The sequence below is a fragment of the Manis javanica genome, chromosome 2, assembly GCF_040802235.1.
Source record: "Manis javanica isolate MJ-LG chromosome 2, MJ_LKY, whole genome shotgun sequence".
Lineage (NCBI taxonomy): Eukaryota > Metazoa > Chordata > Mammalia > Pholidota > Manidae > Manis > Manis javanica.
In genome coordinates, this window is record NC_133157.1 from 17,332,186 (window position 1) to 17,350,876 (window position 18,691).

Genomic DNA, 18,691 nt, shown 5'->3' on the forward strand with positions numbered 1-18,691 from the left:
GAAGAGAGCAGAGCTTTCCCGTAGGGGGCCTCACCCTGGGGAAGCCCACCAGGACCCTAACTCTCCTTCTCCATTTGGATCTTAGGAACCAAACGTGATAGATGCTTTGTGATCATGGATCAGTCCTTTGACTTTTGGGGCCCTGAAACTCAAGCAGGTAATGTAGAATTTGGACACTTTGGAATTACGAGATGATCTCAGAGGCTTCTTCTAGCTCTGAGAACTTTATGCAGAATTCTGTGCAGAAAAGCACCACCACCCTATCGAAAGTGGCAGTGGATGTTCTTTATTATACATTATCTTTGCACGGTGCTTCACAGTTTACACGAGCCCCTCCAGCTGCAGTGAACCATTTGACCCTCATGACCACCCTATGGTGTAGATATTACCCATTCATTCTAAAACAGAAAACTGGGACTCAGAAAAGCAAAGTGACTTGTTCATGGACACACAGTCAGGAAGGGGCACATTCAAACTCAGGTAGGGGCACTGCCAAAGCTCAATGGTGTCCAGGAAACGCCACCCTCTCTTAGCTCTAAGCCAGGAGTATTACAGGCACTGATAGAGTGATGTTAAACAGTTAAAAGATAAAGACCTAGACCACTGGGGGGATCTCAGGAGCTAGGTTTGGGGAAGACAGAGAGATTTACCCATCACGGCGATACACACTGGGAACGGGAGGAAGCAAATCCAGCCCTCCCCCTACCACCGAAATCCAGATGGGTTATGCCTCCTCTGATATTTAAGGAGCAGAATATTCCAGTATTTCAGAGCTGAAAGATAGAAAGCCACTTATTCTTTCTTTGTTCCAATGAGGATATTGCTGCCCAGAGAGGGACAGTGATGTTCCCAGGGTCACCCTGCAAGCCATCACCAGCTCGGGGACAGCTGGCCAGGAGTAGGGGCTCCTCTTTCTACCACAGATCCTTGCTTCCTTCTCTCACTGCTGGAAGTCAGACGTGTGTGGGCCTCTCAGGTCCACGGGCAGAGCCAGCCAGAGGCCAGAGCACAGGGAAGAGAGAAACACACAGACTTCTTACAGCAACACACATGGCTGCCCAGGTCCAGAGTTCCTCCATCTGCCCTTGGCTACAAACAGCCCAGGGCATGCAGACCAGGTCTCTTACCTCTGCTCAGCAGGGCTGTAGGTCTCCCCTCTCTGGCAGCTGCTCAGGGTGACGGGGTCAAAGTTGTCGAAGGAGCGAAGGGCCACCCCCGAGATGGCAACCAGGGGTGAACTGAAGCTCACACGCACCGCCTGGCTGTGGTAGAAGGGCTGGCTGAGGTCATGGAGCACGGGGATAATCAGCGGATTGTTCCTGCAGCTCAGGACATGGAGGCCTGTCAGGGGAGACAGAGGGCCGAGGGGCCAGGCTCATTACTCAAGGCCAGTCACGCCCTCCCCAACGGGCCCTTCCCGAAGCCCCCAGACCCTTTCATGTCACTGCACAAAAGCACCATTGGGTGGCCGGTGGGGATTTTGAGTTTGATTGAAAGTTTCTTTGTCTGCCTTTTTCTCTTGGCTCCAAATCTTTCCAATCCCCTTGCCTCCCTGCCCCCTAAGCTTTCCCTTCACCTAGTGCCCACAGCCCCTCTCCCCCCACCCAGCGGCCACCCCTTGGCCAAGCGTCACTGGCCCTCACCTCCCCACGCTGCATTAGGGCTTGATGGTCTGAGTTGCTAGTTTTCAGGCTGCCCTCCCTGTCAGTCACAATGACAATGAAAATAATTCTCAGCAACAGGCCATTCCCAGGGTACACAACTTGCTCCCCTATTTGTCTTGGACCCTGGAAGCAGCCCTAAGAGGTAAGGACCATGTACTCGTCTGCAGAGGTGAGACTAAGCGTCATGGACAAGAGGCACATAGCCAGCCAGCAATGCAAAGGCCAAGGTGAATCTAAGCTTGCCTCATTCAAAAGCCCTCAGTTCTTTCTAGAACAGGGGAGGGGTCCCTGGGTTTCAAAGAGCGGGCCATGGAGGAAAGGACACGCAGAAGGAGAGGGAAGGGGAGGCGAGGGCTGCGGAGAGGTGGGAGGTGGTGAAATGGAAGCTGGCTTTGCTGTCTGATGGAGCTCACTTCAAATCACGGTTCAGCCACTTCCTAATACTGGACACCAGCAAGCCCCTAAAACTCAGCTTCTGCATCTGCAATATGGGATGATCCTGGCCAGCCCAGCGGGCGCCCTCCTGCGGCCAAACCCCGGAGCTGCAAGGCCTCTGCAGAGGATCCGGGATGCTGCAGGCAAAGGACAGGGGCCTGGTGGGGAGGGCCAGGGACACGTGGAAGCCTCAGGCACTGGGTGGCAGGATCTGAGGAGCTTCTGTAGAACCCGACCTCCCCCCTTTCACCAAAAATCCTCTCCTCAGAGCCCTCTGCAATGCTGGGACAGCTATGAAAATATTTGCTTCTCACTTAGGGAAATTTCCCAGGAATCCAGATAAGTCCAGAGGGGCTTCTTTCTCTTTATTAATATGTTCCCCCTTGCCTTTAAAACTAACTAACTAAGTAAACATAAAAACAAAACAAAAAAACCCTTCCTGCTCCCTTGGCTTCTGCATGACCCTGACATGACCCTTGCCTGCTGGCTCCCTACAGATCTTTGAAACGAGCTCCCTGGGGAATGGTGCATGCACAGCTTCATGCCTGGACGTCTGTGCCAGCCTGGGGTTTGAAACACCCTGCGTGGCTGCCTGGGAGATGGCGGGCAGGGTGTGCTGGACACAGGGGAGGGGCAACAGGAGTTTCTCAGTGCCAGGTCTTGTGCTGGGCACCGTTACGGCAGCGGCTCATCTATTAGCTAGTATGTCACGACCACCGTAAAGTGGCATTGGCATCCCCACTGTGCACAAGAGGAAACAGGGCTCCAGGTGAGGCACAGAGAAACTGAGGGGAGCGCTCACATTCCCAGGGGATCCACGCCCCGGGGTCAGCTTCGGAGCTGGCGCTCTCTCCTCTGGGCCCTGCCTGGCGGGTCTGCAGAGGGGTGGCGGACGTGACACCACCGACTCTTCTCCCCCTGGGCCCTGTGGGGGGGGTTGCTGCTCAGGGCCTCACCTGCCTCCCCACTCCGCAAACGGACCTTCCCTGACTCCTCCTCCTGTGGGGAACTCGGCCAGCATGCTGGGAACATGGCTGCTGCTTTGGGGGCACTTATGGATGCTTCCAGGAACAGGGGAAAGAGTAGGTGGCTCTAAGTCCAAAAACCTGGCCACCTTCCTGTCTTCCTGCATCCACGAATGCCTCTCTTTGGGTCTCAGGAGCTGATATGAACAGTGGAGAAGCGGCCTCTGTGCGGTCTCTTCCCTGGGGTTTCCTGAGGACTCTATGGGGTGCTTAAGGTCACAGGTGCTTACAGAAGGGAGCTATTGAAGGGAGGCCTTTGACATTGATCCATTATGTCCACATCTGCCAGATCCAGGCTTCGTGGGATACCCAAACACATCCTGGGTTGAAGGCAACCAAACTGCCAGGTAAGAAGCCAGAAAAAGGACAGGGGAAGGGAGAACTCATTCTCAGCTGGACCTTACAACCTCCCGGGGGCCGATGTGGAAACAGGCACTGGGGCAAGCCTCGCCTGAAAGAACACGCTCACCTAGATCGTGGCTCTGATCTTTGGTATCGAGTAGCTGGATGCTGATGGTCTCCTGCTTTTGGTCCCCATAATAGGTCCCATCAGTCACCAGGTGGACAATGACTGCTGTCGCAACCATTGGCTGAGAAAAGTACGCCTGAAATATAGAAGACACAGGAGGGTCACTCCTGCACTCTCTCATGGAGGGGAAGCAGCTGTGGGGTGGGGGTTTCAAGCAGGATCTTTCATTTCAGGAGCTGCGCTCCTCTTCAAGGGCCCCCAATGGGAACAGAGAGGCAGTGAAACCTCACAGGAAAGAGCACAGGCTCTGAGGTCTGCACCTCTTCCAATCTTGGCTCTGCTCTGACTGAGCTGTGTGATATTGAGCAGTGGCTGCGCATCTCTGGGTCTAAGTGCCTTTATGTCTAAGTGGCGGATTAAGTACATAGCTCTATCACAGAATGGCTGTGAGGGGCCAGTAAGATGAGAGTAAAGTATCTGGCATATTCTAAAGACACAAAAAATGGTACTTGTGATTGTTCATCACTTCTTCATGCTAATTAACCCCTGTGCTATGCATGAAGGAGACAAAACTAAGTAAGACAGCCCTCACATTCCTGCAGACTATGGAGTTCAAAGTAGGTCAGAGACACACAGATAAAAAATCAGTACAATGCACAGTCCTTAGTCAGGAAGATGGACCCACAGATAGTTACATAATCCCATGTGACAAGGGTCCCCTAACAGATGGCCAAACACGTGTAGGACTAGAAGAGAGAGAGCAGTCACTTCTCTCTGTAGGGATCAGCAAAGACTTCTAGAAGGAGAAGGCAATCTTAAAAGGCCCTGAACAATGATAGGAGGTCCCAGGCAGACAAAAGGTATCCATCTAAATTTTCTGCAAAAGCTGGAGTTACTAGGGGCATTCCATGAGCAATTAATTCCATGAGCAATTAAGGGACTCTGTTTCAGGAAGCATCCCACTGCTAAGTGTTTTGTCCCCATCTTTACAATTAACACCATCAGTGGGTAGACGAAGCATCCTGAGAAAGGCTCATGGGAGTCAGTGCTTCCTGGGGACCACTGCTGGAGAGTCTAAGCTCTCAACTTACCCGGAGCCAGAATGTGGTCTGAGTCACCTGCGAGTATGGATAGTTGATCATGCAGGGGTACCAGGCGTGCTGGGAAATGCCTTCACTGAGATCTATCACCTTGGTTCGACACACCTGGAAAGAGATTTTGAAAAACGTTTTAGAGGGTCTCAGAGGTTGAATGAAGTTCAATTGGACTTTTATTGTGAACCTATTTTGTTCTGGGCATCACAGGAGGAAACAGGAATGAATAGAGAAGAGTCTACTCCAGGAGTCCTCACCCTAACATAGAAGAGGGAATCCTCAACACAATTAAGGCAAGAACAGATAACATGTCCTGGTAGTAGAGGTGACAAAGAGATTCTCATGGGACAAATCCTGGAGGAGATGACATTTGAGTTGGGTGTGGAAGAATGGAGTAGAAAGAGTGGAATGGCATTGTAGGTAGTTGGAACAGAGGCAAAGGCTCAGAGGAAAGCAGAAACCCAGAATTATTTAGGTTGTGATAAGCTGCCTGGTATTATTAAAGCTTGAGGAGAGTGGCAGAAAAGGTAGGTTGAGGATCTCACAAAGTCTCAGATATGAAGCAGACCATTTTAGAACAAATCTGTAAATTGTCCCCAAAGCCATATTAACAACAGAACAAAGACTGCGACACTATGGGCATTTGCTTGCCCCCAAAGACATTCAGGATATGTATTTATTCTCATAGTCACACATACTCATTCTCAATGACAGCTGTACCAACTGCTGTCAACAGAACCACAAAGCACATGTAGATGAACAGAATTCTTCAAACTTAGGAGTTTCTTGGGTATCCAGATGGCATTTCATTCATTGGTACCTTCATTCATTCAAAATCCATATTTATCAGGTAACTGCTATTTGCCAAGCACTCTGGGACAAGACAGTTGACAAGACACAGATGCTGAGGGGCTTACAGCTGCCACTGTGTGCAGATACTTATCAAGTAATCACACATGCAACTGTAAACCGTAGAGTAGAGAACAGAAAAGTGCTATGATGGCAAAGGATAAGGACAGTTGAGCTGTTCTTGAGATTGGTCAGACCTTTTCCCACAGAAGATCATTCCATACTAATGCTTTTCCTCTGATCTCTAATGTGGCTTCTCTCTCAAAACTGCCCTGTGAATTTGGACTTGTCATGCCACATCGGCTGGTCTCAGTCTACTTATCTGGAAAGTAAAGCTAACCTAGTGAATGCCAAGGATTTTATAAGCTATGCAAAAAAAAACAAGAAAAGTGAGATAATCAAAATCATAGTAAACAGACATAAAACAAACAGAGAAGTAAAGAAAAGAAAGGAAAAAAGAGGAAGTCTATATAAGGATTAAGGTTATCTACTCCAGCAGCGCCTACAGTAGCGAAAGATTGGGAATCGTTTACATGTTTGTTCTGTTGGGGCCGGGGTGTATAAAATATGAGATATTCACATGATAGAATTTTATACAGCAAAAGATAACAAGAGGACTAAACTAGATTCATATATAGAGATAATACTAAAAATATTTAACAGCCAGTTCCATATGGGTTCTGGTCAATCAAAATGGAAGCTGGAGTCATGAGTTCAAAGATATCAACATGGAGAGTTTGCAAAAACATAGCAGTGAGTGAAAAAAAAGAACAAGGTGCAAGTGGATAAGGACAGGATGATGCATTTATAAAAATCATGCAAAGCAAGAATCTATATTGCCCAGGGATTCCTATAGATCAGCATTGATCCTATAGATCAACCCCAGTTGATCTTAAGACCATCTATTAAACATGGAGTGGAAAAGCCATGCATCAGATTCACTCATTACACTCAAGAAAAAAATGCATGGGTGCATTGTGATCTACAACTGTATCATTGTTTTTAAATAAACTTTTGGTTTTGGAGTAATTTTATATTTACTGAAAAGTTGCAAATATAACACAGCGTCCCATACACCCTTTATCCAAAGTCCCTTAATGCTATTGTCTTCATCAATTGATTCAAAAAACGTCAACTAGAGGAAGATAAGTTGCTTAGCCAACTTTGGAGAATCACAGATTGTCACCCAGGAAGTTCTGGAGCACTGTGCTGGCTTGGAAGAAGGAGACCTGGCTCTGGGCCAAGCTCCCTCAAAACGTGGCGTGTGATTTGGGATTGGTTACCTTAACTCTTTGGGCCTCAGTGTATCTTTCACATTTGAATGTTGGATTTGGTCACAAGTTTTCAGCCTGCCACCTGCGGATTTTTAGGATTCCTTGGAGGTGTCAGCCTGGGGATCGGGATGTAAGATCTACTTGCTTCCTGCTGCACTGTATCAACCTGAGCATCTCTTCTTATCTGTTTTATATATGAACCTGCCTTGCAATGTTTCATTTAAAACTGCTCTAAAAACATTGAAAAGTATTGAAACTTGTTTGTTGCCAGAGATGTCTCCCCCTACCCCCCAACAAGGAATCAGTGAGTTCTGGGGGTACAGAATTAGTTTGCTGAATGTCACAGGTAACTTCTTCAGTAGAGTAGAAGTGCCCAGAATTAACCATGTCATTGGCAGGAATTAGGTGATGGCTTCAGTTTTTTAAATCTTTAGGAGCCTGACAGTAAGGAGGAGACTCTGGGTAAAAAATAGCCACTTTAATGGCTGGAAGTCGTTATCAAGTTTATTTATTTTTCTCAAAAACAACTGGGACCAAGCGTAGGAAGATCTGCCAGGGGATAGTGTTACATTTTACAACAGTGCGAGACTTTGCATAAACTATCTATGGCATTTGAAATCCAGGCCAGCAATTCGACATGTATCATTTTGGAATTCTTTTCCCTGTGTTCTTAGCTGCCAGTCCCCCAGCAGACCGTGGTGGAGCTCATCCCTGGAGTGTTGGAGTGGGGGGCTTATCTCTGCATCTTACTCATGCACAGTCAGAGAAGGCTCAGACATGGACCAAGCCCTCTCATTGCTTAAATACAGCTTCCTCTTATCTCGTCAGCTCTATCAGCCCTAGACAGGGCTTTAGAGGAACATGCTGCTGTGATTTTGTTCTCCTGTTTTCTCATGTAATTTTGTGTTTGTTTCAAGCTGGCTGCGATCCTGACCAGGGACAGTCAGAGTAGATCAGAGAGGAACAAACAAAATCCAGCTGAACCTTTGCCCAAAGCAAAGCCCCAGTTGATCTTAAGACCATCTATGGTTCTGGGGAGGTGGGGGAGGCTGCAGGGGGAAGGAGAAGCTAGCACTCACTGGCCTCCTGCTCCTACAGACCTTGCCTGGAACTGCTCACTCAGCAGCCATTCAGTGAGGGTATAGGGCACACTGGGCTGCAAACCTGGAGAGGAAGAGCTTGTGCACAGTCACCACATTTGTCCTTAAAGACCTAAGTGTGATCTTGAGGTGACTGATTCTATGGGGTACTCTGTTTCCATCCACACTCTTTTTTGCACCTTGCAAAACAGCAAATCCAACTCCATAAAGCATTACTACACACTACAGGTTTTACTGAATGTTTTGTGGGCAAGCAAGCAGGAGTGTCATACTGCACACTCCATGTGGCCTTGAACTCTCCCACCAAAACCCTGACTTTTCACTCATCATCGCCCTTTCTCCAGCATCACTGGCACCATTGACCTTCCGTATTTCTCCCAACCCCGCTACTTCCCAATCTGCTTCTTTCTCAAATCTCACATACAATCATTCTGCTCTCCCTTAAATTCTCTATTCTTGCACACACAAATCCTCCTCATGATGCCAAGGGCTCTGCCCAGGCCCCTGCCCCAGGGATGTCAGGGGTTTGAGCATAGTAACCTTTTACCTTCTCTATCATGTTAGTATGAACAAGATCTGATTCCTCCCTCCAATCACTCCCTGCCTTGTGGAATACATCCAGGGGCTTTAGAAATATCAGCACCTCTAGGCTTCACGTTGCCCTAAAGAGATAAAGAGGGGGTGTCTTATAGCTAAAACCTATCTTTCTGCATCAGTCATTGCTAAGTTCACTGCAGTGTTGTTCACAATAGCCAAGATGTGGAAACAACCTAATGTCCATCAATAGATAAATGGAGAAACAAAATGTGGTATATTATACCACATTATACCATGGAATATTATACAGCCTTAAAAAAGGAAATTCTGCCATATGTGACCATATGGATGAATCTTGATGACATTACACTAAGAGATAAAGCATACACAAAATGAGAAATACTGCATGATTCTACTCATTAAATGGTCAAATTCATAGAATCAAAGAGTGGAATGGTGGCTGCCAGGGGCAGAAATGGGAGGGAAAAAAGGAGTCACTAATCAGTGGGTGTAAAGTTTCAGCTATGCAAGATGATTATGCTCTAGATATCTGTGCTACAACACTGCGCCTATCATCAACAATATTGTATTATACACACAAAAATTTGGTACAAGGGTAAATCTCTTGTTAAATTTTTTTTACTGTAATGAAATAAATCAAATGCCATTTTGAATGACTAAAATACTGATATTCACTGAATGAATGAATACACTAATAAATATATGATCTAGGGAAAGGAGAAAAAAGAGAAATTCACATAATGGTGCTAGGCAAAGAGCAGATGTGGCTGGACTGTTGTGCACCCTTGCTTAAGTCTTCTCCCTGTTGGACAAGGGTACCTAGAATCTTCTTAATTACTTCAAGGACAGAGAACTCACTTCCATTTGTAGACAGCCCTATTTGCCTTTGGACAGCTCTTCCCAACAGCCAAGGGGAGATGTCTGACTGCATTTTCTTCGACTCTTTTCCTTTAAGTAACTATACCTATAAGCTTTCTTATTTTCGAGTTTCAGAGTTAGAGGGATTTGAGTAGGTTATCTACTGAGACCTTTCATCCTTCAGTGGTCAAAATAACATGACAAGTAAGTGCCAAAATTGTTATGAAATGCAAAATTTCCTGGCTTCCAGACTGATGCCTTTTTCATACCTGTGCTCTGTACTTCTCAGTCCTACTTTGTTGTGTAAAACCATCTCCAGTGAGATTTCTCCCCTTTCCCCCAAAAAATTCTTGCAGAAATAGCAGAGAGAATCATGGTAGCCATGCTACTCTCTTCTCTGGGAAACCCAGCCCTAGGTCTTTGAAGGAAGCTGAGCAGCTCACTGCCTCTCAGCCCCATTACAGCACCTGCAGGAACTAAGGGCAAGAGGCCACTATTCCCCTTGGCTCTGTGGGGGTATCACTCCTCTTTAGCACAATCCCTTAGACTTCCCATCATCCTCAGAGATGCCTGTGTTTACCTCAGTACCACCCATGGGAAACAGGAGAAGCTGCTCAGTTCTGGCTGTGTCCCTATTAGCTGAACATCCCTCCCACTCTCAGCTTCCCCATCTGTGAAATGCAGTGGTCATGCTGAATGAGCTCAAAGTGCCCTAGGAGCCTAAGGACACCCACAGTAATAATATCTACCAAGAGTCTCATGGTCACAGTGCGATTCAATCCTCACAATCACTCTGTGAGTTTGGAATCACTGTCCCATTTTTCTGATGAGGAAATGAGGCACAGATGCTTTAAGTCACTCTTGTCAAGGTTATATATCCAGTTATGCACGCCAGCCAGAAGTTGGATCTAATCCCTCTGATTCCATGTCTTGTGGACTCAGTCACAAAGCACCACGATTTTTGCTTATCTTGGTCAAAACCTCTGCTTTCCCAGATGGAAGAGGGAGCCAGTTACCACTGTCTCTGCCTCTGGTTGTTTCATGTGCTCTCCCTGCTCCAAAGGTCCCTGTGACTAACATTCCAAAGGGAAAAATCAATCATATCATTCTGCTACTTATCACCCCCTCCATGGCTGCCCATGGACCACAGGATGGGGAGGTTCCTAGATACAAAGGACTTCAGGACATCCGTCCTTCCGTGCCCGCTGCTCCCCGTCCCCACGCAGCAGGCGGGCATCCACACATGAGCATGCAGTGCTCCTTTGTCACTGGATGACCGTGAACTCGGCCACCATGCCTGTGCCCAGCCTTTCTCCCTGCCCCTCCCCTCACTCCCTCCACTTCACTGGGCTGCCCATTTTGTGAAATACTACACATACTTCAAAGCCAGTCTCAAATATCACCCCTTCTCTGAAAGACTTTGCTCAGCCCCAGGCAAAATGAATTGCTTTTTCTTATGTGTCCATATAGTTCTTTACACATATATACCTTGGTTCCAGCCCTTGTCAAGATGGATTACCATCGTTTAGAGCTCACTCTTACCCCTTTAAACTCTGAAGACTTCCAAGGTGAGAAGCATATTTACCTACCCTCAAATAAATCCTAGCAGATAGCCTAGCACACAGGACACAATAGGTGCCCAGTGAACAACCATAACAGCCGCAGCCCCATATATTGGGTGTCTGTTCTTTGCTGGGCATGGTCTTAAGAACACTGTATGTTCTAAATCGTGTGACCCTTGTGAAATCTCTGTGAAGCACATACTATTATTATACCCATTTGACAGATAAGGAAATTGAGCCTCAGTAATTTGCCAAAGGTGGAAAGACTAGTGAGTAGAACCAGGATTCAATTCCAGGCACAAACTCAGCCCACACTTTTAACATTTTGCAAATGTTGACTTGAAAAGGGCCTTCCTACATGTCACTCAGGACTGTTACGGAGGATAGAGTTGGGATTTCTCCTTGTTGCCTTCTCCTGGCTTCTTGAATAGAAGTGGATCAGTAGACCACAGCAGGTCTGCCCTGGGGCAGGGTGGTGTGGTCCCAAGAGCCCTGGATTGCCAGGAAAGGAGCGCTTACCAGAACTGACTCAACTGCTTATGTCCTCTGACACTTGTCCTTCCGACTGGTAGAGGACAGAATAAGAAAAGCCCTTTCAGTTCTGACATTCTGCCAGCTTCTGATTGCCAGCCTTTTCCTAGAGAAAGCTGCTGGAGAACAGCGCCTCTGCAATGAAGCGGGATCATGCTCTCGGCCTCTGGGTCGACTCACGGATCCCATGTCTCTGATACTCGGAGGTGGAAGGCTAATTTCACAGCCAGTTTTCTAAGATTGCCAGAGGAGGAACATAAATGTTTACTGCGGCTACTGCAGCAATGTATTTTTTGTTTTGTTCTGTTTTTCTTTTCTTTTTGTGTACGCTACAAAGGTAGCTGTTAAGTGCTTCCTCCCCAAGCTTTGGAATCATAGGATGTCTGAGCTGGGAGGGTCCTCAGGGATCTGACTCCAGCCATCACATCCGAGAGAGGGGTGGGAGCAGAGCGCAGTGAGGAGGGGAGAGGCCGGCCAGAAGGCCCGCTGTGAGCTCCTCTGGGACGGGCCATAATGTCTGGTGGTGCCTGGAGGTGCCTGGGCTGACAGAAGCAGAGGCCTCTGATGCCCCGGGACACAGGGACTCCCGTCCACCCAGCACCACCAGCCACTACATTCATCGCCGCCTCCAAAGCCCCTCCTTCACCCAAGGCTGCTTTCAATTAGAGGAGTTAACGATGTCTTGCTTTCAAAGGGTTTTTCAAATCCAGTTTATCTTCCACCCACACACGATGTACACAAAGGCGGGGAGACCGAGGGAAAACAGAGGGAGTGGGAGTTCTGGTATTTTTCCCACATAGGGGAGATGCCATGAGGTTTCTATTGAATTACGCTTTTACAGATTTACAGGCCCTTCTGTCAATCACAGGAGGGAGGCAGTGTTCGTCAAACCTCTAACCCATCCTCTCCAGTTTCCGCTTTCAACCCAAAGGGACCCTAGGAATGGGCCTGATGGAAAAAGAGGACAAGGCATAGGGAGGGGAGGGTGTGGGGGGTGTGGTGACAATAATAATACGTATAAAGCACAAGTGTGTGCGCACATGCACATGCATGCGCATGCACACACACACACATACACGCACACACACCACACATACCACATTCCCCAGACAGTGTTTCCAAATATTTCTACTTAGGCCACATTTTAACCTCAGCTTGTGGATCCCAGGCCAAGTTATTTCCCCAAGAATTACAGCATTGCAAGAGGGGCAAAGTTTCCAGATACGAAGCCCACAGGAGGGAAGGCCTGCCGGGAGGCAGTGTAACAGACCACAGCTACGAAGGACCTTAGGAGACTGGGACACAGAGTAGCCCAGGGGGAATAAGGCCACCTCTGTAAACCTGGCTTGGCTGTTCCTTACGGAATGCGTTGCTCCCTCCGCAGTGCTCCCACTGGGGTGGGAAAAGGCACCAACTCCTAAGGGCAGCCCTCCAGGACTGATGCTGCCGAGCATTATCTCACCTGGTCCTCGTAATAACCCTGAGGAATAAGCGTTTCTGTCCCCATTTTAGAGATAAGGACTCTGAGGTCTGGAAGACATTGGTCACTGCCCCACAGCATAGGCGTCAAAGCCAAGTGCTGTGACTCAAAGTCCCACTCCGTGGCTGGGCTTCCTGGTAACTCTGTCACACACTTTATGTAACACACTGCATTCTGGGTCCTCGCCTGTCCATCTGTCTCCTTGCATGTGCTTCAAGGATAGGCCTGTGCCAGATTTATCTCTCTTCACTGGTGTCTAATGCACATCCCTGGGTGGGGCTCAATGAATGTTGCCTATGCTGAACTGATGTGGCTTTCCCAAGGCTATATACGTGGTTCAGGAGTGATGTATTTGACCCAGAAGCCAAGGTCTCCATAGGCCCAGATCAATGTGCTGAGCTAATAATCTTACCGTGAGGTGCAAGGAAGGCACCAGAAGATTCAGGATTCATTCATGAGTGCTTGAAGGCCTGCACCACCCAGGCTCATATGGAGTTATATTATAAAGGTGATGTGCAATAAATGTGAGGATGACAATAACTGGTATTCACAGTGACTCTCCCATTAGATGAATGCAGCCCAGAACCTGTTTGATTCCATGATTTCACTTAATCCTTAAAGCCACCCTGTGAGAAAGGTATTACTATCACCTCTCCTTCCCAGATGAGAAACTGAGGCTGACAGCTAACAGGAAGTGCAATGGCCTTTGAGCCCCTTGGAACAGATGAAGCATGTGTGTGGCATCAGTGCCGTCACTCTCCCATCTCTTGCCCAGAACAGACATCATTAACTATATAGTGCATGCTGTTCCCCTAAGCGTACAGCTCTGAATCCCTCTTAACAAAACACTATGGGAAGCCACTCATAATTGGTCAGGGTTTGCCCAGGAGATGAACCTATTTGCAACCCTTGAACTTGGCTGTTGGCTCACTGGGGGCAAAACTCAGGTCTTGCTTATTACATCTTCAGTATTAAGAGCAGAGGAAGGCCGAAAGTAGACACTAAGTAAATATTACATGAATAAAAGGATGAACTAACAATAACAATAAATGTTAATGATCCTTTACTATATCTCAGGTTTGCTAACAAATATTTTCACATTCTTTATCTCAACTGATACACATATGATCACATTGCAACCCTAATGTTCCAATTCCAGGGTCAGGGTCTCTTCTACTGGCTGCAGACAACGGCAGTCTTCTCCCACCTGAGTTCTTCTCCCACTCTCATGCCCATTCCTGATTGCCCTCCTATGCCTCTTACTCCAAACTGACCCCTAAATATAGTAAACTTTAAGAGCAACTGAGGGTTAACAGATACACAATATCACACACAGACAAACTCCTTCAATCCCCCACTCCACTCTCTGTTCTGCATACTCAGTATCAATGAGAGAGAGGGAGAGAGAGAGAAAGCAAGCTGGGGTCTCTTTTCTGACCACTAGAAAGAATTATCACTTTCGCCAGGTCTCCAGAGCAGCCTTCCTCTGATGCCTGCCTTACAGCGAGGGGGCGGGGCATGGCGTGCATTGCCTTTCTTCAATTTCAGGATTTATTATTTGGCATGGACAGACAATCAAGCAAAGAGGCATTTCCTGTGTACAGGGAGGGTGTGCAGAGCAGAGAGATGCTTCCCACCCAGAGTTCTGGAAATAGTAGCAGACCTCAGGGCCTCCACCTAGGAGACACGTCCAGATAAGATAACTTGGCATTTGATGCCCTCCAGCCTTGAAGCTCAGCTCTGGGGTGATTAGCACCTCATTGCCCCTGGGGTCTGTCCCTAATGCATTAGGCATTTCACACTCCCTAGGGGTCTAATATCCTCCAGGCCTGCACTTCCCTCCCCTATTCGACACACACATGTCTGGTATCTGTGGTTTGGGGTGCAAACTCTTGGCCTGATCAAGTGATCATGGAGAAAAAGCCTAGGCTTTCAAGAGGAAGGGTGCAAAAAAAAAAATCATTTAAGATGTCACTGGTCTATAGCATACTAACATTTTTATAGATGGGGAAACCAGATTTCTTAGAGGAGAAAGTGCTTATTCAGTTGCTAACTTTCACAGATAGCAGCTCAGGATTTCTAGAGACAGAACCTGGATATCCCAACCTTCTAAGGGAAAACTTTACACAAGAGGCCTAAAGAAACATCCATGATGGACAGCAAAGCCGAAGTAACTTATTTGCCATTATTTGAACTAGCCACTATGTTCCAAGCGCAGATCCTTACATTCCTGTGAGGCAGGTTCCCATCCTCATTCACTCTACAGGTAATTAGCCTAGTCTGGCAAACCAAAGCCACACCTGTCAGGAGTGGTGACGTGTGGGCCCGATCCCTCCTGTGTCACCCCAAGCTCATCTCCTACTATACAGATGAGGAGACCGAGGCCCCACAGTGTAAAAGTGAGCATGATGAAGCCGGCAACGAGGGCGGTGGTGACGACCACCCAGCTGCTTCCACCTCCATCAACTCCGTCTTCACATCATTGTGAAGGGGAGGTTCACACCACCGGTGTTCTGCAACAATCAGCATAGAACGGTAGTGATTATTAAAATACTGACACTAACTGACATCCTGAGGAATGATAGTTCTGACAACCCCACCTCATGGGGTCAGCGTTATCTCCCCGTCCTACTGACAGGACAGCCGGGCATCAGGCCATGCCCATCGCCAGAACCTAAACACCCGTTTTGAGGAGGTGCTGGACAGGGGCCTGGGCCCCTCAGCTAGTAAATCCTCCAACAACGGAGAGCGATTAGCGTCGGATGTGGCGGTAGGCTTTTGTGCGGCTGACAACTCCTCCCTTTAAAGGCCCGACCAGGCTCATTTCACACGGGCCCTCTGCAGGCCAGCTCCCTGTCTCTGTAATTATGCCATTCACTAGTTGCCCAGGCCCGCCTCTGAACTCCTGACCCAGCCGTGAAAGACTCGGGATCTCATTACTAATCTCTTAAGCCACCTAGTCCTCCAAAATACATCCATTTAAGTTGGAGGCCAAGGCCTTGGGGGTGGGAGCTGGAGACAGGAAAAGTCCAGCACAGGGACTTCTCGTGACATGGCCACGTTTCCTCTCTGAGGCCTGTGGCCTGGGCCGCAGGGCGGCTGGCCTGGCTTTCGGGCTCGGGGCTGGGCAGGCCTTGCTGAGGGTCCCCGGCTGGGCTGAGAGACTGGGAGGCCTCTGGCGGGGAAGGGCATCTGGGTCCACCTGTTTGTAATTTCAGGGGTGTGGGTAGGGGATGAGGCCTGTGTTTGTTTTAATTATTATTATTGTTGTTGAAAAGGGAGGGGAAAAAAATGAGGAGAAACTGCTAACATCTGGAGGCTGGTGTCCAGCTTACGTAATCTCCCGCAGCAGAGGAGGAACACGGGATCCCCAGCCAGATGGTCCGTGGGAGACTTCACGGCACATGCGGCTCCTTCAACAGTAAGATGCTGACAGGGTTAGGACAGTGGGTTGTGGGACCTTCCTGAAATTCTTAAGGGGTAAGAAGCAGGGGCTTGTGGGCTCCCAGAGACCTATTTTTCTCTTGGGAGACTTCGGATATTTTTCCATCCAAAGCTCACATTTTTCTCTTGCATTTCTCTCTCCTTCCTTCATTCATTCATTCAATAGACAATTACATAGCACTTATTATGTGCTAGGTTCTTTAATCCCCACGGGCTAATGAAGATAATGAACCCCAGAGAGAAAAAGCAATAAAGGTCAAATCCTTTCTCCTAAATAGCTCCAAGACTCAAGAAGGGCAGGGTGGAGGGTAAAGGATTATGCGAGCACTTTTAGACAACTGGCTGGCTCTGTGTCTGAGATGTGCACAGGCTGGGAGAGGGGCACAGAGGAGAAAGTTGTCTAGCCAGTCTATGCCCGAGGACCAGGTCTGAAATGCAGAGTCTTAAGGTCAAGTGGGATCTGGACAGCAAGGGTTGTAGAAAAAAAGGAGGCAGACGGGGAAAAACTGGGCCACAGCTGAGCCATGACAAGCGCTGTTTCCCAGATGATGTCAACAGCAGAGGCATGAAGGATAAAGTTCGAGATGCAGAATATTGCTGCAAACACAGTTCTGAGCACATTGTCTTTTAAAAACACATCCCTAACTTTCTCTGTTTCCAAATCTCTCCTTTTTCAAACATTTGCACTGGAAGCAGTAATGAAATTTTACCAATTCTAGATCAGAATGTAAAAGCAGTGTAGGCTCTGGGTCAGACCAAGAGAATACTGTGAGCTTCGTCCAGAATATTCACGCAACTCTAGATGGGAACACACAGAAAGTGCCAGTGTTCGGCAAAGATCCTGAGGCACTGCCTGTTCTAGAGCAGTATGCCGAGCTCCAAAACACTCCACCTCAAGACCGGAATAATGAGACACTGTGATTCTAAATCAGGACCAGGCAGTGTTGCCTACTCCAAATCCAGCACCCCAGAACTCCCTGTAGGATTCGGACATCAAAGACTGAGAACACAAAGCCAGTTAGCTTTAATCCAACATGTCCTCTCCAATGGCTCTAGAGGGGAATTGGGAAACAGCCAGTTCTGGAATTGTGAAAAATCTCTACCACTCAGCTCAGAGTCACGCAGGCCAAAGAAGGATGTCTTCAGAAGCCTGCAGACCTCTTCTTGGCCTTCCTGTGGGAGGCCTAAGACCTTCACGGGTTAATCAGGAAAGAAATCGCCACATCCAAGGTTGGTGCCCGGTCACCGAAACCCTTGGTTAGGAATAATTGAATAGCAGTTAATGGCCGTCTTGACCACACTGGCCTATGCAAGAAAGGTCAGAGGAATGATTTTTCACTTAAAAACATCTGTGTGTGAAAAGAACAAGACTTTCTCAAGTTCATAAAACTAGGAGTTTCCAGGTTGTTGTAGCTTTTTATTTTTCTTTTTGTTTGTTTTTCCTCCCCTCTCTCCCTTCCTCCTCCTCTCCAGCTTTCCCGGTTAAGATCTGTGTGTTCCAAGTTGTGTCCAACATGGTGTACAAGTCACATTACCTGCAGACAACCGCACTCAATGCCAAGATGCCCACATAGAATACCCTGTCCCTAGGTTCTCACTGCAGACCTCAGGGTTCTCTGGTCCCCTCCTATGACCTTCATGAGTAAGGGCTGGAAACCACCAAGTAATGGGCGCTTTCCCTTTGCTTCTGAAGAGTAGGCAGTGCTCCTGCCTGAGCTGCCTCAAGCCTGAGTTCTCCCAGAAAGAGGTTCCAAAGGGTGCAGTGCACTGGCTTACACATGGAGCAAGAGGACCAGGATTGCTCATGCTGTGACCAGTGTCCTGTTGACCTCTGAGCTCAAACAAGAGCCCACATTCTTAAGGAAAAGGGTGGCACTTCTCTCTGGCCTGTCCTCCCAGATTTCTCAGGCAGGGGTCGTGATCATGACATGCAAACTGAGGGCTCTCCCCACCAAAAGTTTAGCAGATACTGCTGACTTATGTGCCCACCACCCCATCAGCAGTTTCCTCCGAGGGACAGAGTCCTTCCAGAGTGACGCTTTCCCACAGGGACACTGCATGTTGGCCAAGGCAGTCACATCTGCACATGAGCAGGGTGTTGAAGCAGCTGTTCTGAGACGTGGTCCCTGAGAACAACTGCAGCATGATCTGGGATCCTCCACGTGAAGTGAGCTCTTCACCAATCCCTACACCTGCCACTTTCCTGAACCCTCCATTGAGCAGGGGAAGTCACACACATTTTAAAGTAGAAGGGATGTGGGCTGGAATCTCAGCTTCTGCCATTTCCTAAAAGCATGTTCTTGAAGCCTTCAGGAAGCCTAAATTCCTCCACTGCAAAATGAGGTGGG

The 18,691-nt window shown here is 48.0% G+C and overlaps 1 protein-coding gene across 1 annotated transcript in view; it reads right to left on the bottom strand.

The window, feature by feature from the left end:
- PAPPA (pappalysin 1) overlaps positions 1-18,691 on the bottom strand; it is a 229,524-nt gene that overhangs the window by 65,975 nt on the left and 144,858 nt on the right. Inside the window, exons 11-13 of the mRNA XM_037027516.2 lie at positions 4,685-4,798; positions 3,594-3,729; positions 1,128-1,341 (exon numbers count right to left, since the gene is read on the bottom strand). Coding sequence (XP_036883411.2) covers positions 1,128-1,341; positions 3,594-3,729; positions 4,685-4,798 — 464 coding nt within the window. The remainder of the gene's footprint in view (positions 1-1,127; positions 1,342-3,593; positions 3,730-4,684; positions 4,799-18,691) is intronic.